The sequence below is a fragment of the Salvelinus fontinalis genome, chromosome 36 (genome assembly GCF_029448725.1).
Source record: "Salvelinus fontinalis isolate EN_2023a chromosome 36, ASM2944872v1, whole genome shotgun sequence".
NCBI lineage: Eukaryota > Metazoa > Chordata > Actinopteri > Salmoniformes > Salmonidae > Salvelinus > Salvelinus fontinalis.
This window is the reverse complement of record NC_074700.1, coordinates 24,988,276-25,008,151: the sequence shown is the minus strand read 5'-3', so window position 1 is coordinate 25,008,151 and position 19,876 is coordinate 24,988,276. Positions and strand designations below refer to the sequence as shown.

General features: G+C 44.7%; 1 protein-coding gene across 1 annotated transcript in view; it reads right to left on the bottom strand.

Annotated features, from left to right (window-relative positions):
* LOC129835510 (ubiquitin carboxyl-terminal hydrolase 12-like) overlaps positions 1–19,876 on the bottom strand; it is a 25,512-nt gene extending 5,636 nt beyond the window's left edge. Inside the window, exons 1-9 of the mRNA XM_055901169.1 lie at positions 19,712–19,876; positions 14,059–14,139; positions 13,646–13,785; positions 13,423–13,496; positions 12,425–12,687; positions 12,005–12,081; positions 11,769–11,852; positions 10,498–10,695; positions 8,392–8,470 (exon numbers count right to left, since the gene is read on the bottom strand). Of these exons, the coding sequence (XP_055757144.1) occupies positions 8,392–8,470; positions 10,498–10,695; positions 11,769–11,852; positions 12,005–12,081; positions 12,425–12,687; positions 13,423–13,496; positions 13,646–13,785; positions 14,059–14,139; positions 19,712–19,759 (1,044 nt within the window). The 5' untranslated portion in view covers positions 19,760–19,876. The remainder of the gene's footprint in view (positions 1–8,391; positions 8,471–10,497; positions 10,696–11,768; positions 11,853–12,004; positions 12,082–12,424; positions 12,688–13,422; positions 13,497–13,645; positions 13,786–14,058; positions 14,140–19,711) is intronic.

Here is a 19,876-nt window from a genome sequence, read left to right as displayed (position 1 = left end):
GAAGGCTGTAACGTAACAAAATGTGGAATAAGTCAAGGGGTCTGAATACTTTCCAAATACACTGTACATAGTTCAGCATATACAGTGCCTTCGGAATGTATTTCAGACCCCTTGACTTTTTCCACATTTTGTTACGTTACATTCTAAAATGTATTAAATATATTTCAAAAATCCTCAGCAATCTACACACAATACCCCATGATGACAAAACTAAAACAGTTGGAATGCAATGGAATTTTTGCAAATGTATTAACAATTTACAGAAATACCTTAACATATGTAATCAGACCCTTTGCTATGAAACTCGAAATTGAGCTCAGATGCATCCTGTTTCCATTGATCATCCTTGAGATGTTTCTACAACTTGATCGGAGTCCACCTGTGGTAAATTCAATTGAATGGACATGATTTGTTAAGGAATGCACCAGTCTAAATAAAGTCCCACAGTTGACATTGCATGTCAGAGCAAAAACCAAGCCATGAGGTCGAAGGAATGGTTCGTAGAGCCCCGAGACAGGATTGCGTCGAGGCAAAGATCTGGGGAAAGGTGCCAAAAAATGTCTGCAGCATTGAAGGTTCCCAAGAACACAGTGGCCTCCATCATTCTTAAATTAAGCAGTTTTGAACCACCAAGACTCTTCCTAGAGCTGGCTGCCAAACTGAGCAATTGAGGGAGACTCTCAGACCTTGAGAAACAAGATTCTCTGGTCTGATGAAACCAAGATTGAACTCTTTGGCCTGAATACAAAGTGTCACATATGAAGGAAACCTGGCACCATCCCTACGGTGAAGCATGGTGGTGGCAGCATCATGCTGTTTGGATGTTTTTCAGTGGCAGGGACTGGGAGACTAGTTAGGATCGAGGCAAAGATGAACGGAGCAAAGTACAGAGAGATCCTTGATGAAAACCTTCTCCAGAGTGCTCAAGACCTCAGACTGGAGAGAAGGTTCACCTTCCTACAGGACAATGACCCTGAGCACACAGCCAAGACAACGCAGGAGTAGTTTCGGGACAAGTCTCTGAATGTTCTTGAGTGGCCCAGCCAGAGCCCGGACTTGAACCCGATCGAACATCTCTGGAGACCTGAAAAGAGCTGTACAGCAAAGCTCCCCATCCAACCTGACAGAGCTTGAGAGGATCTGCAGAGAAGAATGGGAGAAACTCCCCAAATACAGGTGTGCCAAACTTGTAGCGTCATACCCAAGAAGCCTCAAGGCTGTAATCGCTGCCAAAAGTGCTTTAACAAAGTACAGAGTAAAGGGTCTTATCAAAGGTGATATTTCAATATTTTACATTTTAAATAAACTCTTTTTGCTTTATCATTATGGGGTATTGTGTAGATAGTTCCCCCCCCCCCATAAATGTAATAAATTCCAGAATAAGTCTGTAACGTAACAAAATGTAGAGAAAGTCATGGGATCTGAATCCTTTCAGAATGCACTGTAGTTCAGCATGTATATAGGTCACTACTTCTCTCCAGATGTTTAAAGAGAGCCCCGTCTTTCTACTGTGTTACTGGTCATACACATTTTGGAACTCTTTAAGAATAGTATAATGTTCATGGTAAAACTAGGGCTGGGCGATATGAACGATAATCCATATCGCGATAACTTGCCTGAATTGATGCGATAACGATAAATCGAAAGACAACTTCATAACATTAATGTGCACCACGTTTTTTTTCTCGGTTCACCGTCCCAGCTCTAGGTGAAACATGTGGATACAAACCTCAATGAAAAGACCAGAATAAATAACTAGTGCTTCTACCAATTGTGTGGCTAGAGTAGTGAGGCCACAATGTTTACTAGCTCTCCAGTTTCAGTGCCAGCCAAACGACAAAGAAGAGGGGGAGGGAGGAGGAGAAACAGGGGAAAGAGACAGGGGAAAGAAGAGGGGGAGGGAGGATAAACAGGGGAAAGAGACAGGGGAAAGAAGAGGGGGAGGGAGGATAAACAGGGGAAAGAGACAGGGGAAAGAAGAGGGGGAGGGAGGATAAACAGGGGAAAGAAGAGAGAAAATAAAAAGAGAAGCAAAGTCTACTATTCAACCCGTTCCAAGTTTCCCCTTAGCTACAGATCTAGCAGTGTTTCCCCTATGATTTTTTTCAGTAGCGGTGGCAAAGTTAGTGAGGAGGGGATGGGGGGGACGTGGTAGGGGCGTGGCCAATGGCACAGTTTTGGCCCTCTTAGCCGCAGAGACAAAATGTTGCTGTTTTGAAGCTAATTTCCTGAAAATCTACACATTTTGGGATGGCTTATGCCGTGTTCTTATCCAAGTGACTAAACATAAAATAAATGGGGGCCCCATGCCATGACATTTTTTGATTCTCCTGTCTAGTTTTTATTTTGGTGATTGTTAGTTCTCAAAGATTCTTATTTAAAAACGATATAGCTCCATTATATATTCTACATACTTAATATCTGGATTTAGTTGTTTCAGTTTACACTGAAAACGTTTTACCACCCCCCTCCCCCAAAAATAACAAATAAAAATCACACACATTGATTTTTTTTCTTTTTTCTTTGAAGTGGCGGTGCGCTGCTGCTAAATGCATATAGGGGAAACACTGGATCTAGGATCGGCCTACTGACCCTAAACCTTAACCATTCAAAGGGAAAACCTGATCCGAGACCAGTGTCTTGGAGTTAACATGTTACCAAGCCCAGTGGAAAGTCCATCACTCAGCCAGATCCTGCACGTCCACCAGTTGTTCAGATGGGACTCTGTCCCATAGTGGAAAAACCCCTAGACACTGATCTTCGGTCGGTTTTGAATTCTCCCCTCTAATTCTGGGTAAACCGAGTAAGCTGATCCTAGAGCTGTGCCTATTGGAAGCGTCTACACCGAATGGAAAAAGCAGGCCCCTCGATGACTATAACATACCACTGCAGGTACATTTGAAACAGAGCCATAAACTACTGTTTGGTGCCAGGTTTCCTCCAGACGTGACGCTTGGCATTCAGACCAAAGAGTTCAATCTTGGCTTCATCAGACCACAGTGCCTTTTGACAAACTCCAAGCGGGGTGACATGTGCCTTTTACTGAGGAGTGGCTTCCGTCTGGCCGCCCTAACATAAAGGCCTGATTAGTGGAGTCCTGCAGAGATGGTTGTCCTTCTGGAAGAAGGTTCTCCCATCTCCACAGAGGAACTCTGGAGCTCTGTCAGAGTGACCATTGGTCACCTCCCCGACCAAGGCCCTTCTCCCCCGATTGCTCAGTTTGTCCGGGCGGCCAGCTCTAGGAAGAGTCTCGGTGGTTCCAAACTTCTTCCACTTAAGAATGATTGAGGCCACTGTGTTCTTGGGGACCTTCAATGCTGCAGGAATTTTTTGGTACCCTTCCCCAGATCTGTGCCTCGACACAATCCTGTCTCGGAGCTCTATGGACAATTCCTTCGACCTCATCGTTTGGTTTTCAGTCAACTGTGGGACCTTATATAGACATGTGTGTGCCTTTCCAAATCATGTCCAATCAATTGAATTTATCACAGGTGGACTCCAATCAAGTTATAGAAACATCTCAAGGATAACCAATTGAAACAGGATGCACCTGAGCTCAATTTTGAGTCTCATTGCAAAGGGTCGGAATACTTATGTAAATAAGGTTTGTTAATTATTTTTAATAAATTAGCAAAAAAAATCTAAAAACCTGTTTTCGCTTTGTCATTATGGGGTATTGTGTGTAGATTGATGAGAAAAAAAGAAAGAAAAGATGTAATACATTTTAGAATGAGACTACAACATAACAAAATGTATAAAAGGGGTCTGAAGACTTTCCGAATGCAACGTACATGGCTCTGCGTGGACTTTTTACAATTTGATCTGGGCTGAAAGCACTTCAACAGACACAGAGTAGGCCTGCTTCACTTTCTACAGGGGCTGAAGCAGTTCAACAGACACAGAGTAGGCCTGCTTCACTTTCTACAGGGGGTGAAGCACTTCAACAGACACAGAATAGGCCTGCTTCACTTTCTACAGGGGCTGAAGCAGTTCAGACACAGAGTAGGCCTGCTTCACTTTCTACAGGGGCTGAAGCAGTTCAACAGACACAGAGTAGGCCTGCTTCACTTTCTACAGGGGCTGAAAGCACTTCAACAGACACAGAGTAGGCCTGCTTCACTTTCTACAGGGGCTGAAAGCACTTCAACAGACACAGAGTAGGCCTGCTTCACTTTCTACAGGGGTTGAAGCACTTCAACAGACACAGAGTAGGCCTGCTTCACTTTCTACAGGGGGTGAAGCAGTTCATCCTGTGCTATGACTGTGTGAGAGACAGAGACTACCATACGCACAACCCCTACAGCCCGTCACACACCTTTCCCCTTTCTCTGATCCTCCCGTCGTTCTACTAACTCATCTAAAACTGGTATTCCCAGTCTCCTGGTATTCCCAGTCTCCTGGTATTCCCAGTCTCCTGGTATTCCCAGTCTCCTGGTATTCCCAGTCTCCTGGTATTCCCAGTCTCCTGGTATTCCCAGTCTCCTGGTATTCCCAGCGTCTCTCCCGCTCCCTAAAATTCTCCATTATTCACACCAGGATCTATCTGGGTCGACCAGAGCAGAAGGACAGAATTCCAGACACCATTACACAGCCACCAGGATCTATCTGGGTCGACCAGAGCAGAAGGACAGAATTCCAGACACCATTACACAGCCACCAGGATCTATCTGGGTCGACCAGAGCAGAAGAAGGACAGAATTCCAGACACACCTTCCAGGATCTATCTGGGTCGACCAGAGCAGTAAGAAGACGGCATTCCAGACACACCATTGGGAGCAAAAATCTTACAAATACTTCTAGCGTTTTCTCTAGCCTGCCTGGAGTGCCAGATGTGCCATTTAATTGGTTCCATTGTGCCAGGCAAGCATATTCAAGCCCAGATAAAGTATTTGAAATGATTGCAAATAGTACTTGAACCCAGGTCTGGTAGAAAGTGTGTGTGTGGGGGGGGGGGGGGGGGGGGGACTGCAGCCTGGAATACCTGATGGGTCTGTATGGATGCTGTGAATGAGTTAGTAGAATCTGAGATCTAATGGTTTACACTAGGTGTGTGAAAGTGATGTATTGTGTCAGATGTTGACAACACATCATTATAGGAGGCGCCTGCAGAGACAGTTCTTGCCTTGGCCGGTCCGTAAAAACAACAGTTTATTTTACCACTGTGTTTTCGCTTGCCTCCGGCAAACCCCATCTTTAACACCGGAAATGGCCGGGTCTCAAGGCATCCCAGTTTAAGCCTTTGGGGCGTCAACATTCTAACGGCCTATAAATACATTCAAAACAGGCTATCGCAATAATAATCATTTGGTTGTGTTGATGAAGATCTTAGGTAACAATAGAATACCAAACACATTTCAAAAAACACAATAGCAATTTAAATCGTTTGTTACAATAGGCTCTATGTAGAAACGAGGGGGGAAAAAACACTTCAGTGTTCTACACCAGCACAAAGAAATTCATTCATTTTCTCGTTTTATTTAACTAGGCAAGTAAGTTAAGCACAAATCCTTATTTACAATGACAGCCTACTTCAGCCAAACCCTAACGACACCACCCTATGGGACTCCCAATCACAGCCAGATGTGATACAGCCTGGAATCGAACCAGGGTCTGTAGTGACACCTCTAGTACTGAGATGCAGTGCCTAGACCGCTGCCCCACTCGTGAGCCCCTTTTAAAGGCAGGTCTTAGGAAACATTATTAAAGAAAAAGGATTTCAAAAGAACAGAACAGCATATTTTAAGTTTTATCATGTTACTAGTCTGTGCTTAGTAGCGTAGGCTATATGGTGCCACGAGAGCTCAAGTATGGAATTGCGGTAATTCGACAAAAGTGATATTATGAAATGGAGCCGATCTGCTCATTTTTAAGAGTCGTTTGACAAATGTAGGTGTTTTTAAAACTTTAGAATCCAACTTTCAATAGAAAACGACCAGCCCGAACCTCTGTAGGATCATTTGAAAAAAGTAGATTTTTGTCTTTGTCAATTACCCACGCTGCTCTGCAGTCTCTTCCTTCACAAGGCAATTGATAATATTGTCCATTTATTATTGCCTTAAGGCTACAGCTATTATTGTGTGTGAAATTAATTTCGATATAGTTATGTTGTAGTTTCGATGGGCCATTGTCAGATGCAGCCAACTGTCGGGTGAAGGAATTGTAGGGGGGGGGGGGGGAATTACATGTCATCCTAAAACTGCAGTTTGTGATATCAAAATTCTACCAACATTAGTTTGTTAAAATTTCTTATGGATGGGGGGGCAGTATTGAGTAGCTTGGATGAATAAGGTGCCCAGAGTAAACTGCCTGCTACTCAGGCCCAGAAGCTAAGATATGCATATTATTAGTAGATTTGGATATAAAACACTCTGAAGTTTCTAAAACTGTTCGAATGATGTCTGTGAGTATAACATAACTCATATGGCAGGCAAAAACCTGAGAAGAAATCCAACCAGGAAGTGGGAAATCTGAGGTTTGTAGTTTAACTCTTTCCCTTTCCAAGATAGTGGAAATTTGGTCCGATTGCACTTCCTAAGGCGTCCACTAGATGTCAACAGTCATTAGAACCTTGTTTGAGGCTTCTACTGTGAAAGAGGAGGGAATGAGAGCTGTTTCAACCAGAGGTCTGGCAGAGTGCCATGAGCTCAGTCTCGCGCGCTCCCGTGAGAGTTAGCTGCGTTCCACTGCATTTCTAAAGACAAAGGAATTCTCCGGTTGAAACATTATTGAAGATTTATGTTAAAAACATCCTAAAGATTGATTCTATACATCGTTTGACATGTTTCTACGAACTGTAACGGAACTTTTTGACTTTGTCTGGACCTAGTGCTCGCGCCTCATGAATTTGTGACAAATGTGCGAACAAAAAGGAGGTATTTGGACATAAATGATGGACTTTATCAAACAAAACAAACATTTATTGTGGAACTGGGAATCCTGGGAGTACATTCTGATGAAGATCATCAAAGGTAAGTGAATACTTCTAATGCTATTTCTGACTTCTGTTGACTCCACAACATGGCGGGTACCTGTATGGCTTGTTTTTGTGTCTGAGCGCCGTACTCAGATTATTGCGTGCTTTTTCCGTTAAAAAAAATTATAATCTGACACAGCGGTTGCATTAAGGAGAAGTGGATCTATAATTCCATGTATAACACTTGTATTTTCATCAACATTTATTATGAGTATTTCTGTAAATTGATGTGGCTCTCTGCAAAATCACCGGATGTTTTCGAAGCAAAACATTACTGAACATAACGCGCCAATGTAAACTGAGATTTTTGGATATAAATATGAACTTTATCAAAGAAAACATACATGTATTGTGTAACATGAAGTCCTATGAGTGTCATCTGATGAAGATCATCAAAGGTTAGTGATTAATTGTCACTCTATTTCTGCTTTTTGTGACTCCTCTCTTTGGCTGGAAAAACGGCTGTGTTTTTCTGTGACTAGTTGCTGACCTAACATAATCGTTTGGTGTGCTTTCGTCGTAAAGCCTTTTTGAAATCGGACACTGTGGAGGGATTTAACAACAACTTTATCTTTAAAATGGTGTAAAATACTTGTATGTTTGAGGAATTTTTATTATGAGATTTCTGTTGTTTGAATTTGGCGCCCTGCACTTTCACTGGCTGTTGTCATATTGATCACGTTACCGGGATTTCAGCCGTAAGAAGTTAAGGATTTATTTAGGAAGTCAAGGACCGAGGGGGACATGACAAAAATGGCAGAGATATTACCATTTTTTAAATTCACATGATGTCCAGAATACGTCATCTGTGCTTTTAGTGTTAAACCATAATTTGAAAACCCAGTTTGAGTGTTACATGAGTGTACTATAGACTAATATTAGATTGAAGAAAGAAAGAGGGTGGGAGAGCGAGAGAGAAATAGAGAGAGAAATAGATGGGGAGAGAAATAGAGAGGGGGCGAGAGAGCGAGCGAGAGAAATAGAGGGGGAGAGAAATAGAGAGGGGAAGAGCGAAAGCGAAATAGAGAGGGGGAGAGAGAGAAATAGAGAGGGGGAGAGAGAGAAATAGAGAGGGGGAGAGAGAAAGAGAGGGGGAGAGAGAAAGAGAGAGGGGGAGAGAGAGAAATAGAGGGGGAGAGAGAGAAATAGAGGGGGAGAGAGAGAAATAGAGGGGGAGAGAGAGAAATAGAGGGGGAGAGAGAGAAATAGAGAGGGGGTGAGAGAAATAGAGAGAGAAATAGAGGGGGGGAGAAAGAGATAAATAGAGAGGGGGAGAGAGAGAGAAAGAGAGAAATAGAGGGTGGTGGGAAAGAGAGAGAAATAGAGAGGGGGAGAGAGAGAAAGAGAGAAATAGAGAGAGAGAGAGAGAAATAGAGGGTGGGAGAGAGATATTATTGAAGAGGTTAATCCCTCCTTACCTCTACGATGTCATCATCAAACAGTAGCCAGAACCCATGACTCTTCACTATGGTGATGTAATGACCACGGTTTGGACCACTGTGGACAGAGAGAGGAAAGTATTCACACTCCTTGACTTTCCCCACGTTTTATGTTACAGCCTGAAGTTAAAATTCATTTCAATTGAGATTTTGTGTCACTGGCCTACAAACAATGTCAGTGGATTTTTTTTGTTTACAAATTACTAACAAATGAAAACTGAAATGTATTGAGTCAAGTATTCAAGTCCTTTGTAAATGGCAAGCCTAAATAACTCAAGTAGTAAAATTAGCTTAACAAGTCACAGAAATTGAAATAATAGTGTTTAACATGATTTTTTAATGACTACCTCATCTCTGTACCCAACACACATATACAATTACCTAAAGATCCCTCAGCCGAGCAGTGAATTTCAAACACAGATTCAACCACAAAGACCAGGGAGATTTTACAATGCCTCGCAAAGAAGGGCATCTATTGGTAGATTAAAAATATAAATACATTTTAAAAACTGACATTGAATATCCCTTTGAGTATTGTGAAGTTATTAATTCCAGTTGTGTATCACCCAGGTACTACAAAGATACAGGAGTCCTGAATAAACCGCTCAGGGATTCCACCATGGGGCCAATGGTGACTTTAAAACAGTTACAGAGTTTAATGGCTGTGCTAAGAGAACACTGAGGATGGATCAACAACATTGTAGTTACTCCACAATACTAACCTAATGGCAGAGTGAAAAGAAGGAAGCCTGTACAGAATAAAATATTCCAAAACATGCATCCTGTTTGCAATAAGGCACTAAAGTAATACTGAGGCTATGGAACCCTGACCTGTTCACCGGACGTGCTACCTGTCCCAGACCTGCTGTTTTCAACTCTCCAGAGACAGCAGGAGCGGTAGAGCTTCTCTGAATGATCGGCTATGAAAAGCCAACTGACATTTACTCCTGAGGTGCTGACCTGTTGCACCCTCTACAACCACTGTGATTATTATTATTATTTGACGCTGCTGGTCATCTATGAACATTTGAACATCATGGCCATGTTCTGTTATAATCTCCACCCGGCACAGCCAGAAGAGGACTGGCCACCCCTCATAGCCTGGTTCCTCTCTAGGTTTCTTCCTAGGTTCTGGCCTAGGAAGAAGTTTTTGAGTTTTTCCTAGCCACCGTGCTTCTACACCTGCATTGCTTGCTGTTTGGGGTTTTAGGCTGGGTTTCTGTACAGCACTTTGTGACGTCAGCTGATGTAAGAAGGGCTTTATTAATACATTTGATTGATTGAATGATTGATACTACAAAAAAATGTGACTAAGAAATACATTTTATGCCCTGAATACAATGTGTTATGATCAACAACCAACTCGACAGATGATGAAGAATGTTAAAAACAATCATGTGCAAATATTGTATAATCCAGGTGTGGAAAGCTCTTAGACTTACCCAGAAAGACTCACAGCTGTAATCACTGCCAAAGGGGATTCTAACATGTATTGACTCTTATGAATTCCTACGTAGATATTTCAGTTTTTTATTTCTAATAACATGTTTTCTTTTTGTCATTATGGGGTATAGTGATGCCATTATGGGGTATAGTGATGTCATTATGGGGTATAGTGATGTCATTATGGGGTATAGTGATGCCATTATGGGGTATAGTGATGCCATTATGGGGTATAGTGATGCCATTATGGGGTATAGTGATGCCATTATGGGGTATTGTGATGCCATTATGGGGTATTGTGATGTCATTATGGGGTATTGTGATGTCATTATGGGGTATTGTGATGTCATTATGGGGTATAGTGTGTAGATGGGTGAGATTTCTTTAAAATATAATCAATTTTGAATTCAGGCTGTAACACATGAAAAATGTGGAATAAGTCAAGGGCTATGAATACTTTCTGAAGGCTTTGTACAAATTTTAGACAGGGGTTAATGACCACGGCGTGGATCACGGCAGACAGAGAGGAACACAGACATACCCGTTATAGAGTTATCACAAAAGACTGTGCATGTCTATCAATCTGTACGTATATGTCTGTTCAAGTTACCAGAGAGAGAGACACACACACACTCTCTTTACCTTCCACAGTGGACGACCACGGCGACCAGATCGTACATGCGGTCGGGGTTGGTGGCGTCTCCTGAGGTGTTGAAGAGGCGAAGCTCCAAAGGGAAGACGACGCGATAGGACAGCTTGGTATAACGCTGCAGCTGGTCCATGTATTTAAACCGCTTCAGATGTAAGGCCAGGATCATAGGCAGCTTCTTCACACGCATCCTAATAACAACAACCAGCAACAATGTTACCGTTAGCAGCTAGCCTAGCGGTTAACAGTGTTGGGCCAGAGACCGAAAGGTTGACGGTTCGAATGCCAGAGCAAACGACATGAAAAATCTGCTGATGTGCCCTTGAGCAAGACACTTGACCCTAATTGCTCCTGTAAGTCACTCTGGATAAGAGCATCTTCCTAATGACTAAAATATATAAAATATGTGTGTAAATGTTAGGGGTTAAAGGTCTTCAGACGGAGCACCAGGATCATCACATGCATCTGATTTCTAATAATATAGAAGACATTCATGTGTTCCTACAGGATGGTGGAGCGATACCCCGGTCTGCATCTGGAAAACGGCAGATCATGTGTTCCTACAGGATGGTGGAGCGATACCCCGGTCTGCATCTGGAAAACGGCAGATTGGGAGCAGCTGACGCTGTACACAACGTACTACAGCCTTTCCATTCCTGCACCGCCCAAATGAAGTGGGCTTTTTAGGGGGGAGTAGAGGCCTGGGCTGGGATGTATGGGGCCCTTAGTTGGAGTGTTTAATTATTCAACCCAAGATACACAGCATCGCTCACACGCCTCTCCCTTATTTGACCTAGATGGCTTGTGTGCATGTATTGATATGTAGGCTGTGAGCCATTTTTAAACGTATGTAGTTCTGTCCTTGAGCTCTTCTGGTCTATTAATGTTCTGTATTATGGATCATGTTTCAAGTGGACCCCAAGAAAAGTAGCTGCTGCTTTCACAATGGAGATCCTAAAAAAATACACTAACAGAGATGATCGAGTCCACTTAACATCTGAACACGTACCAGGCCAAGCTACAGTTAGTACGTCAGCCAGTTGGTATTCAGAGCTGACTAACTACACGACTCACTCTGCAGCATCAGTAAAAACCATAATGCACTTTTCAAAACAGACCATTTCTCCTAGCAACAACAGCGGCCATTTTTGTAGTGTTAGCCTGTATTTACCACCATGGAAAACTCCAGGCCTTCGTCATCATCATCATCATCATCTATGTCAAATCCAACTGCTGTCTAAATCCATTTTGTAGACCAGCTCACCTTTTCTGTGCTTCCTGTTTACTCCGACACTGTTCACAGTAGTACTTGTATTCACTACACAGTGTCTCTGTGTTGCTGAAACCCCTGTGGAGAGAAGAAACAGTGACCTCACGCACGGAGGAACCAATTTCACTAACACTTTCTCCAATTGAACACAACTGTGTGGTCCAGGTGTGCGACACACACACACACACACACACACACACACACACACACACACACACACACACACCTACCTTAAACAGTGTGTGATGGAGGTGTTCTGCTCAACATCTACAGACAGGTCCAGAAAGTCTTCGTCTTTACTGCTCACCTGGACACAGACAGCACACTGGTTACATTAACTCTAAACACAATACAGTATCAGGAAACAGCTCCTGGCCCCATTGATTTCTGCCATTTCAAATCCAATAACAGTCTCCATTTTGGCTCTCCTTCTCCCATTAAAAGCATTTGAAATCTGGCACAGGCAGACATCCATTAGAGCTTCTGGGCCTATTAATTTCCTTTATTTCAAATGCAATAACAGTCTCCATCTTGGATCTGCCCATTACAGTATAGTATTTGGTAACTGGCATAGCCTGGCCTCCATTACAGCTCCCTGCCCCATTCATCACCCTATTAACAGCCTTCATCTTGGATCTCCCTCCACTTACAGCTTCACAGTTGAGGCAGCGCGTCTCGTTTGTTAGGGTTCCCTGGAAGATCTCGTGGACCCAGGTCTGCTGCGTCTTCTCCCCATCCTCACCCTGTCCTCCTCCCGTCCCGCTGCTGCCCCCAACTCCTCCGTTCTGCAACAGTTTTCCATTCTGCTGTCTCTCCTGGCTCTTCTCCTCCTCCTGCAGCAGGTCAGCGATAGTGTTGAGCAGGTAGTTGAGGAACTCATGGGCATCCTGTTGCATGTAGTTGTCAAACAACTCTGGAGGGAGTGATAAAGAAGGAAGAGTTCTGAACCATCTAAGTTAATACATTTTCCTTAATGATACATTATTCTCCCCTCCCCCATCACTCCTTCCTCCCTCCCCTCCCATCCCCCATCACCCCTCCCTCCCCTCCCCATCACTCCTTCCTCCCTCCCTCCCATCCCCATCACTCCTTCCTCCCTCCCTCCCTCCCCTCCCCCATCACTCCTTCCTCCCTCCCTCCCTCCCCTCCCCCATCACTCCTTCCTCCCTCCCCTCCCCATCACTACTTCCTCCCTCCCCTCCCCATCACTCCTCCCTCCCATCACTCCTTCCTCCCTCCCTCCCATCACTCCTTCCTCCCTCCCTCCCATCCCCCATCACTCCCTCCCTCCCATCCCCATCACTCCTCCCTCCCTCCCTCCCTCCCATCCCCCATCACTCCTCCCTCCCTCCCTCCCTCCCATCCCCCATCACTCCTCCCTCCCTCCCTCCCATCCCCCATCACTCCTCCCTCCCTCCCATCCACCATCACTCCTCCCTCCCTCCCATCCACCATCACTCCTCCCTCCCTCCCATCCACCACCACTCCTCCCTCCCTCCCATCCCCCACCACTCCTCCCTCCCTCCCATCCCCCACCACTCCTCCCTCCCTCCCATCCCCCACCACTCCTTCCTCCCTCCCATCCCCCACCACTCCTTCCTCCCTCCCATTCCCCACCACTCCTTCCTCCCTCCCATCCCCCTCTCACCATTTTCTTTCCTCAGTCGAGAGATGAACTTCTTGGGAGGAATGACTCCCACCTTCTTCTTCTGCGTGGCGATGCTGCAAAATAATGTATTGCATCTTATATCCAAGTGATTGCTGGCCTTTTTCCCCCCGTTACCTATTTTTGGTTCCAAGCGCCCTTTAAAATGTTTTCACACAAGAGGATAGGAGCAGAGCTGAGAGTTCAGAATATTCTGTCCCTTTACCTGTTGAAGAGGTCAGAAAGACAGGTGAGCAGTGACTCTTTACGTCTGGGCTGGACCTTGTAGGCCAGGACCTTCTCCCTGAATGGACGGCAGAAGTAGAGGGCCTGCAGCACCGAGTTACAGTAGCAGGTGTTCCCAAACTGGGGGAGAGGAAGAGAGACAGAGATCGAGGAGAGAGGAGAGGCAGAGGAAAGAGGAAGAGAGACAGAGATCGAGGAGAGAGGAGAGGCAGAGGAAAGAGGAAGAGAGACAGAGGAGAGGAGAGAGAAAGCACGTGATAAATCTTGTGTTATGATTGTTGGCAAAAGTGTTACCATGGTACTGTAACGATTGGTAAATATTGTGTTTGTGCAAGTGCATGCTGGGAAACTTTGACCAATAGCTATTGTTAATCTTGTTGTGTCGGTACTTACGTTGACCAATCCAAAGTAGTGTTCATTGACGGGAAACTGTTCTGGTCCAATCTCCTTCTCCAAAGCAGAGGCATTGGCGCCCTGGAAGAGAAAGTAAGTATTACATGTACATTGATTTTAGCAAGCACTGTAATACAGGCCGTAATCCAGGCCGGCCAAGCAGACGCTGTAATCCAGGCCGGCCAAGCAGACGCTGTAATCCAGGCCGGCCAAGCAGACGCTGTAATCAGGGGCGGCCAAACAGACACTGTAATCCAGGCCGGCCAAACAGACGCTGTAATCAGGGGCGGCCAAGCAGACGCTGTAATCAGGGGCGGCCAAGCAGACGCTGTAATCAGGGGCGGCCAAGCAGACGCTGTAATCCAGGCCGGCCAAGCAGACGCTGTAATCCAGGCCGGCCAAACAGACGCTGTAATCCAGGCCGGCCAAGCAGACGCTGTAATCCAGGCCGGCCAAGCAGACGCTGTAATCCAGGCCGGCCAAACAGACGCTGTAATCCAGGCCGGCCAAACAGACGCTGTAATCCAGGCCGGCCAAGCAGACACTGTAATCAGGGGCGGCCAAACAGACGCTGTAATCCAGGCCGGCCAAACAGACACTGTAATCCAGGCCGTATTCTAGGCAGGCCAAGCATCCCAAAATCCACACAAGCTGTTTAGCATTAATGGAAACTTTTCAAGCATTATAGACTATTAAGCATGCATATTGGGACAACGGGTGAATCTAACTAGGCTATCTGACCCCTGAGTATGGCACATCTAAGAAGTTAGTATGCTTGGATTGAACGTAGTATGCTAGTATACTTATTGGGACGTAACCTAGGTATATTCTCTTCGGCCAGCGCTACAAACAGCTCAAGTGTATCCCCACCCCATTTGACCCCCTAAATTATCTTTGCCAAGTGCACAAATATTTCACAACCATTATGTAATGCTTTTACAGGGTATGAAGTGCACCATCTGCCTGGGCCTCCACTAGTCCAGTATCATGTTGGGACAGAAGGTGTGGTCCCATAGAGAGATAGATGGAATACTAGATTGTGACAGCGTTCTGATGCCATAATGGAACAGATATCTATCACCGTGGTTGGTTCCCATTGTACTTATTCATCATTACACATGTACTATGCATGCATTAGCATGCTCTAGAGTCTATAGCATCATCATCATATAGGAATGGCAACAGCTGATTGAATGACAAAATAATTGGTGTCTCTCTGTCTGTCTGTGATGATTCCATAGATGTACAGATGTAGAAGATGCAGAGCCAGACGGACCATAGGCCACACACACACAGACAGGGGTAAACTGGTTAGCTAACCCCCTCAGCGCACACTCTAAAAAATAATTAAAAAAAGGCTGTGTGGGAGAATTTTCCCGGATATCCTTCCTTCCTCTCAGACAAATTACAGTTCTGACTTCATCCGTCACCGGACAATGTACTTCTTTGCCAGTGACATGGGAGTCGATGTAACTAAACAAACCGTCACTTGTTTGTCAAATGTGGGAAGCCCTGACAATGTGATTATAAAACAAACTGAGGGTGGCACTCTGGTGTCTCGTTGCCTGGCAACTGATGTTTAGACAGAGAGACGGGAGGAAACTGGTTGAGTTGCATTTCGTGTGGAATGTCTCTCCAGGTATTCTGGAAAGATACAGCCAACCAGCATTCTGCCATTCCATAGAATTGAGCTGATAGCTACGTAAACCAATTAAGCTCAAGCTAACAAGCATTGAGGGGATTAGATTTTCTGGCCCCGGTTACGCCTATGGGAGGAGTTTGCACAGGGTCAAAAGTGATTACATTCGTTTTGGAACCAGGCTGCCTCCCAGGCGTGAGCCAGCTGCCCCGTTCTGGCACAAAACATAAGTGACGTAGCCTAGGCTATATTAATCACGTGGAGTAATTAGGATTCAGTGTTCACACCCAAATGTAAAAATGCTTAATCTGCCTTCCCAATGAAAACTGAGTAAAAATATAAAAGGCAACATGTAAAGTGTTGGTCCCATGTTTCATGGGCTGAAATAAAAGATCCCAGAAATGTTCCATACCCACAAAAATACTGTGCACAAATTTGTTTACATCCCTGTTAGTGAGCATTTCTCCTTTGCCAAGATAATCCATCCACCTAACAGGTGTGACATATCAAGAAGCTGATTAAACAGCATGAACATTACACAGGTGCACCTTGTGCTGGGGACAATAAAAGGCCACTAAAATGTCCAGTTGTGTCACACAACACAATGCCATAGATGTCTCAAGTTGAGGAAGTGTGCAATTGGCATACTGACTGCCGGAATGTCTACCAGAGCTGTTGCCAGAGAATTTAACGTTAATTTCTTTACCATAAGCCGCATCCAATGTCGTTTTAGAGAATTTGGCAGTACATCCAACCGGCCTCATATCCGCAGAACACGTACCACGCCAGCACTGGCCCTCAACATCGGGCTTCTTCACCTGTGGGATCATCTGAGACCAGCCACCCGGACAGCTGATAAAACTGCGGATTTTCACAACCGAAGAGTTTCTGCACAAACGGTCAGAAAACGTCTCAGGGAAGCTCATCGTCCTCACCAGGGTCTTCACCTGACTGCAGTTCTGCGTCGTAACCGTCTTCACTGGGCAAATGCACACCTTCGATGGAACACGCTGTAGAAGTGTGCTCTTTGCGGATGAATCCCGGTTTTAACTGTACCGGGCAGATAGCGTGTATGGCGTAGTGTGGGCGAGCGGTTTGTCAACGTTATGAACAGAGTGGCGCATGGTGGTGGTGGGGTTATGGTATGGGTATAAGCTATGGACAACAACCACAATTGCATTTCTCGATGGCATTTTGAATGTACAGAGATAAGGAGATCCTGAGGCCCTTAGCTGTGACATTAATTCACCGCCATCACCTCACGTTTCAGCATGATAATACACGGCCCCATGTCGCAAGGATCTGTACACAATTCCTGGAAGCTGAAAATGTCCTAGTTCTTCCATAGCCTGCAAGCTCACTAGACATGTCACCCATTGAGCATGTTTGGGATGTTCTGGATTGATGTGTACGACAGCGTGTTCCAGTTCCCGCCACACTCCAGCAACTTCGCACAGCCATTAAGGAGGAGTGGGACAACATTCCACAATCAACAGCCTGATCAACTCCATGCAAAGGAGGTGTTGCGCTGCATGAGGCAAAGGGTGGTCACACCAGATACTGACTGGTTTTCTGATCCACACCCCTACTTCTTTTTAAAAAGGTATCTGTGACCAACCGTGGCCTCCAACTGCTCTTAAATGCTAGTAACACTAAATGCATGCTCTTCAACCGATCGCTGCCCGCACCTGCCCAGCATCACTACTCTGGACGGTTCTGACTTAGAATATGTGGACAACTATAAATACCTAGGTGTCTGGCTAGACTGTAAACTCTCCTTCCAGGCTCACATTAAACATCTCCAATCCAAAATGAAATCAAGAATCGGCTTCCTATTTCGCATCAAAGCCTCCTTCACTCATGCTGCCAAACATTCCCTCGTAAAACGGACTATCCTACCAATACTCGACTTCGGCGATGTCATTTACAAAACAGCCTCCAACACTCTACTAGCAAATTGGATGCAGTCTATCACAGTGCCATCCGTTAGCTGGTCCTTGCTAAATATGTCGCCGCCAAACCCACTGGCTCCAGGTCATCTAGAAGTCTTTGCTAGGTAAAGCGCCGCCTTATCTCAGCTCACTGGTCACCATAGCAACACCATCCCATAGCACGCGCTCCAGCAGGTATATTTCACTGGTCACCCCCAAAGCCAACGCCTCCTTTGGCCGCCTTTCCTTCCAGTTCTCTGCTGCCAATGACTGGAACAAATTGCAAAAATCACTGAAGTTGGAGACATATCTCCCTCACTAACTTCAAGCATCGGCTGTCAGAGCAGCTTACCGATCGCTGCAGCTGTACACAGCCCATCTGTAAATAGCCCATCCAACTACCTCATTCCCATATTTGTTTTTCTGCACACCAGTATTTCTACTTGCACATCTATCACTCCAGTGTTAATTGCTATATTGTAATTACTTCGCCACCATTGGCCCATTTATTGCCTTACCTCCTTACTTCATTTGCACACTGTATACAGATTTTTCTATTGTGTTATTGACTGTACGTTTGTTTATTCCATGTGTAACTCTGTGTTGTTTGTGTCACACTGCTTTGCTTTATCTTGGCCAAATTGCTTTATTCCCATTTGTAAATGAGAACTTGTTCTCAACTGGCCTACCTGGTTAAAAAAAAAAAAAAAAATGCTTTATTCCCAGTCATGTGATATCCATAAATTAGGGCCCAATGAATTTATTTCAATGGACTTACTTCCTTATATGACATGTAACTCAGTAAACTCTTCGAAATTGTTGCATGTTGCTTTAATTTTTGATCAGCATAGTTTGAAAATTCGAACACATTTTATGGAATATTGATTTTGTGTTTCTGAATGATGTACCATGCTGCATTGTTGACAACATCACCCAGCAGCGCAGATTACTGTTCTATTTGATAAGGACGCTCCTCCCTCGTCGCTTTTGGCCGTTCACGTCACGGGCCATATCCCAGTGCACCGCCGCTCAGGTTGATATAAGAGCCAATTTATACTTGATCTGTGAGGTGGTCGGAGCAGCCATATGGATGGTGTGACGCAATAGCGGAGCCTCCAGAGCCACACAGATGCCAATTTGAGCGCTGTACCGCATCGCAGTGCGCCTCTAAAATGTTGTAACAATGCGGAGGGCTCTGTATAGTTCAACATTGACGTGACAAGCGGACTGGTTAACCGTAGATGGGGGTGGGAGGTCCTGTATAAACACAAACTCACTTCCATGTCAACTTCCTTCACAACAGCTCATCATTTCACAACAGAAACATGAATGCCCTATCACAGTAAATACTGCACAGCCAATGCCAGATAGCCCGTGTAGCTCCTTTAACTCCCTCTGACCTCTGCAACGTTGCATTGCTCCCTTTTAAAAATAATAGCCAACTTGTTGAACTCAGCTAACTAGCTATGTTAAAATCGTGTTAACTAGCCAGAGGAATGTTGTTGGCAAGCATATGTTCAGTAGTAGCTAGCCGGCCATCTACAATTTAGTTAGTTGAAGTTGAAAGGTTGAGCAATATGATTTCACTAACGTTACCAGTAGCTAATTAGGTTCTAAACGATTTGATCAAATAAAACGCCTACGATGACTGCGAAAGCTACATAGTTCGCCGAGTAACTGTCAAGACAACTTTGTATTATTGATAACTAACTAGCTAGCGTCATCTCGTGGCTAGGCTATTTGCTAGCTAGCCTGTTAGCTTAACTAGATACTTGTTCATCCACCTTCACTTCAGAACAAGCCCGTGTAGTCTAGTGATCCTAAATATACTGGTTATTCTATCGGTGGTGATACTTTGCCCTCTTGAAATTCAACAACTAAATGTATCAATTACAGCCAACTATTTATTAAATGTTTGTTTCTCTATAGAGCTCTAGCTAGGTACGTTAGCTAGCTGGATAACTAGCCAACTTTCTGGAAAACCTCAGTCATGTCCTGTTAGCTAGCATTAGCCAATTAGCTAGCTGCAAGGAGAACATCATCGCATAGGAAAGAACAGATTGTAAACAGAAAAATACCGTACCATCGTACAAATCGAGGCGATCTTTCGGACTGTCATCAGTATTTCCATCCGTCTTTTTCCATATTATTGGACCGAAACCCAATTTTAAAACGTTGACAGCCGCTATGGCTGTGGGAGTTCCGGGGAGACCTTGCTCCGTCCAGTTTGGGGATGAGGGAGTGTCGC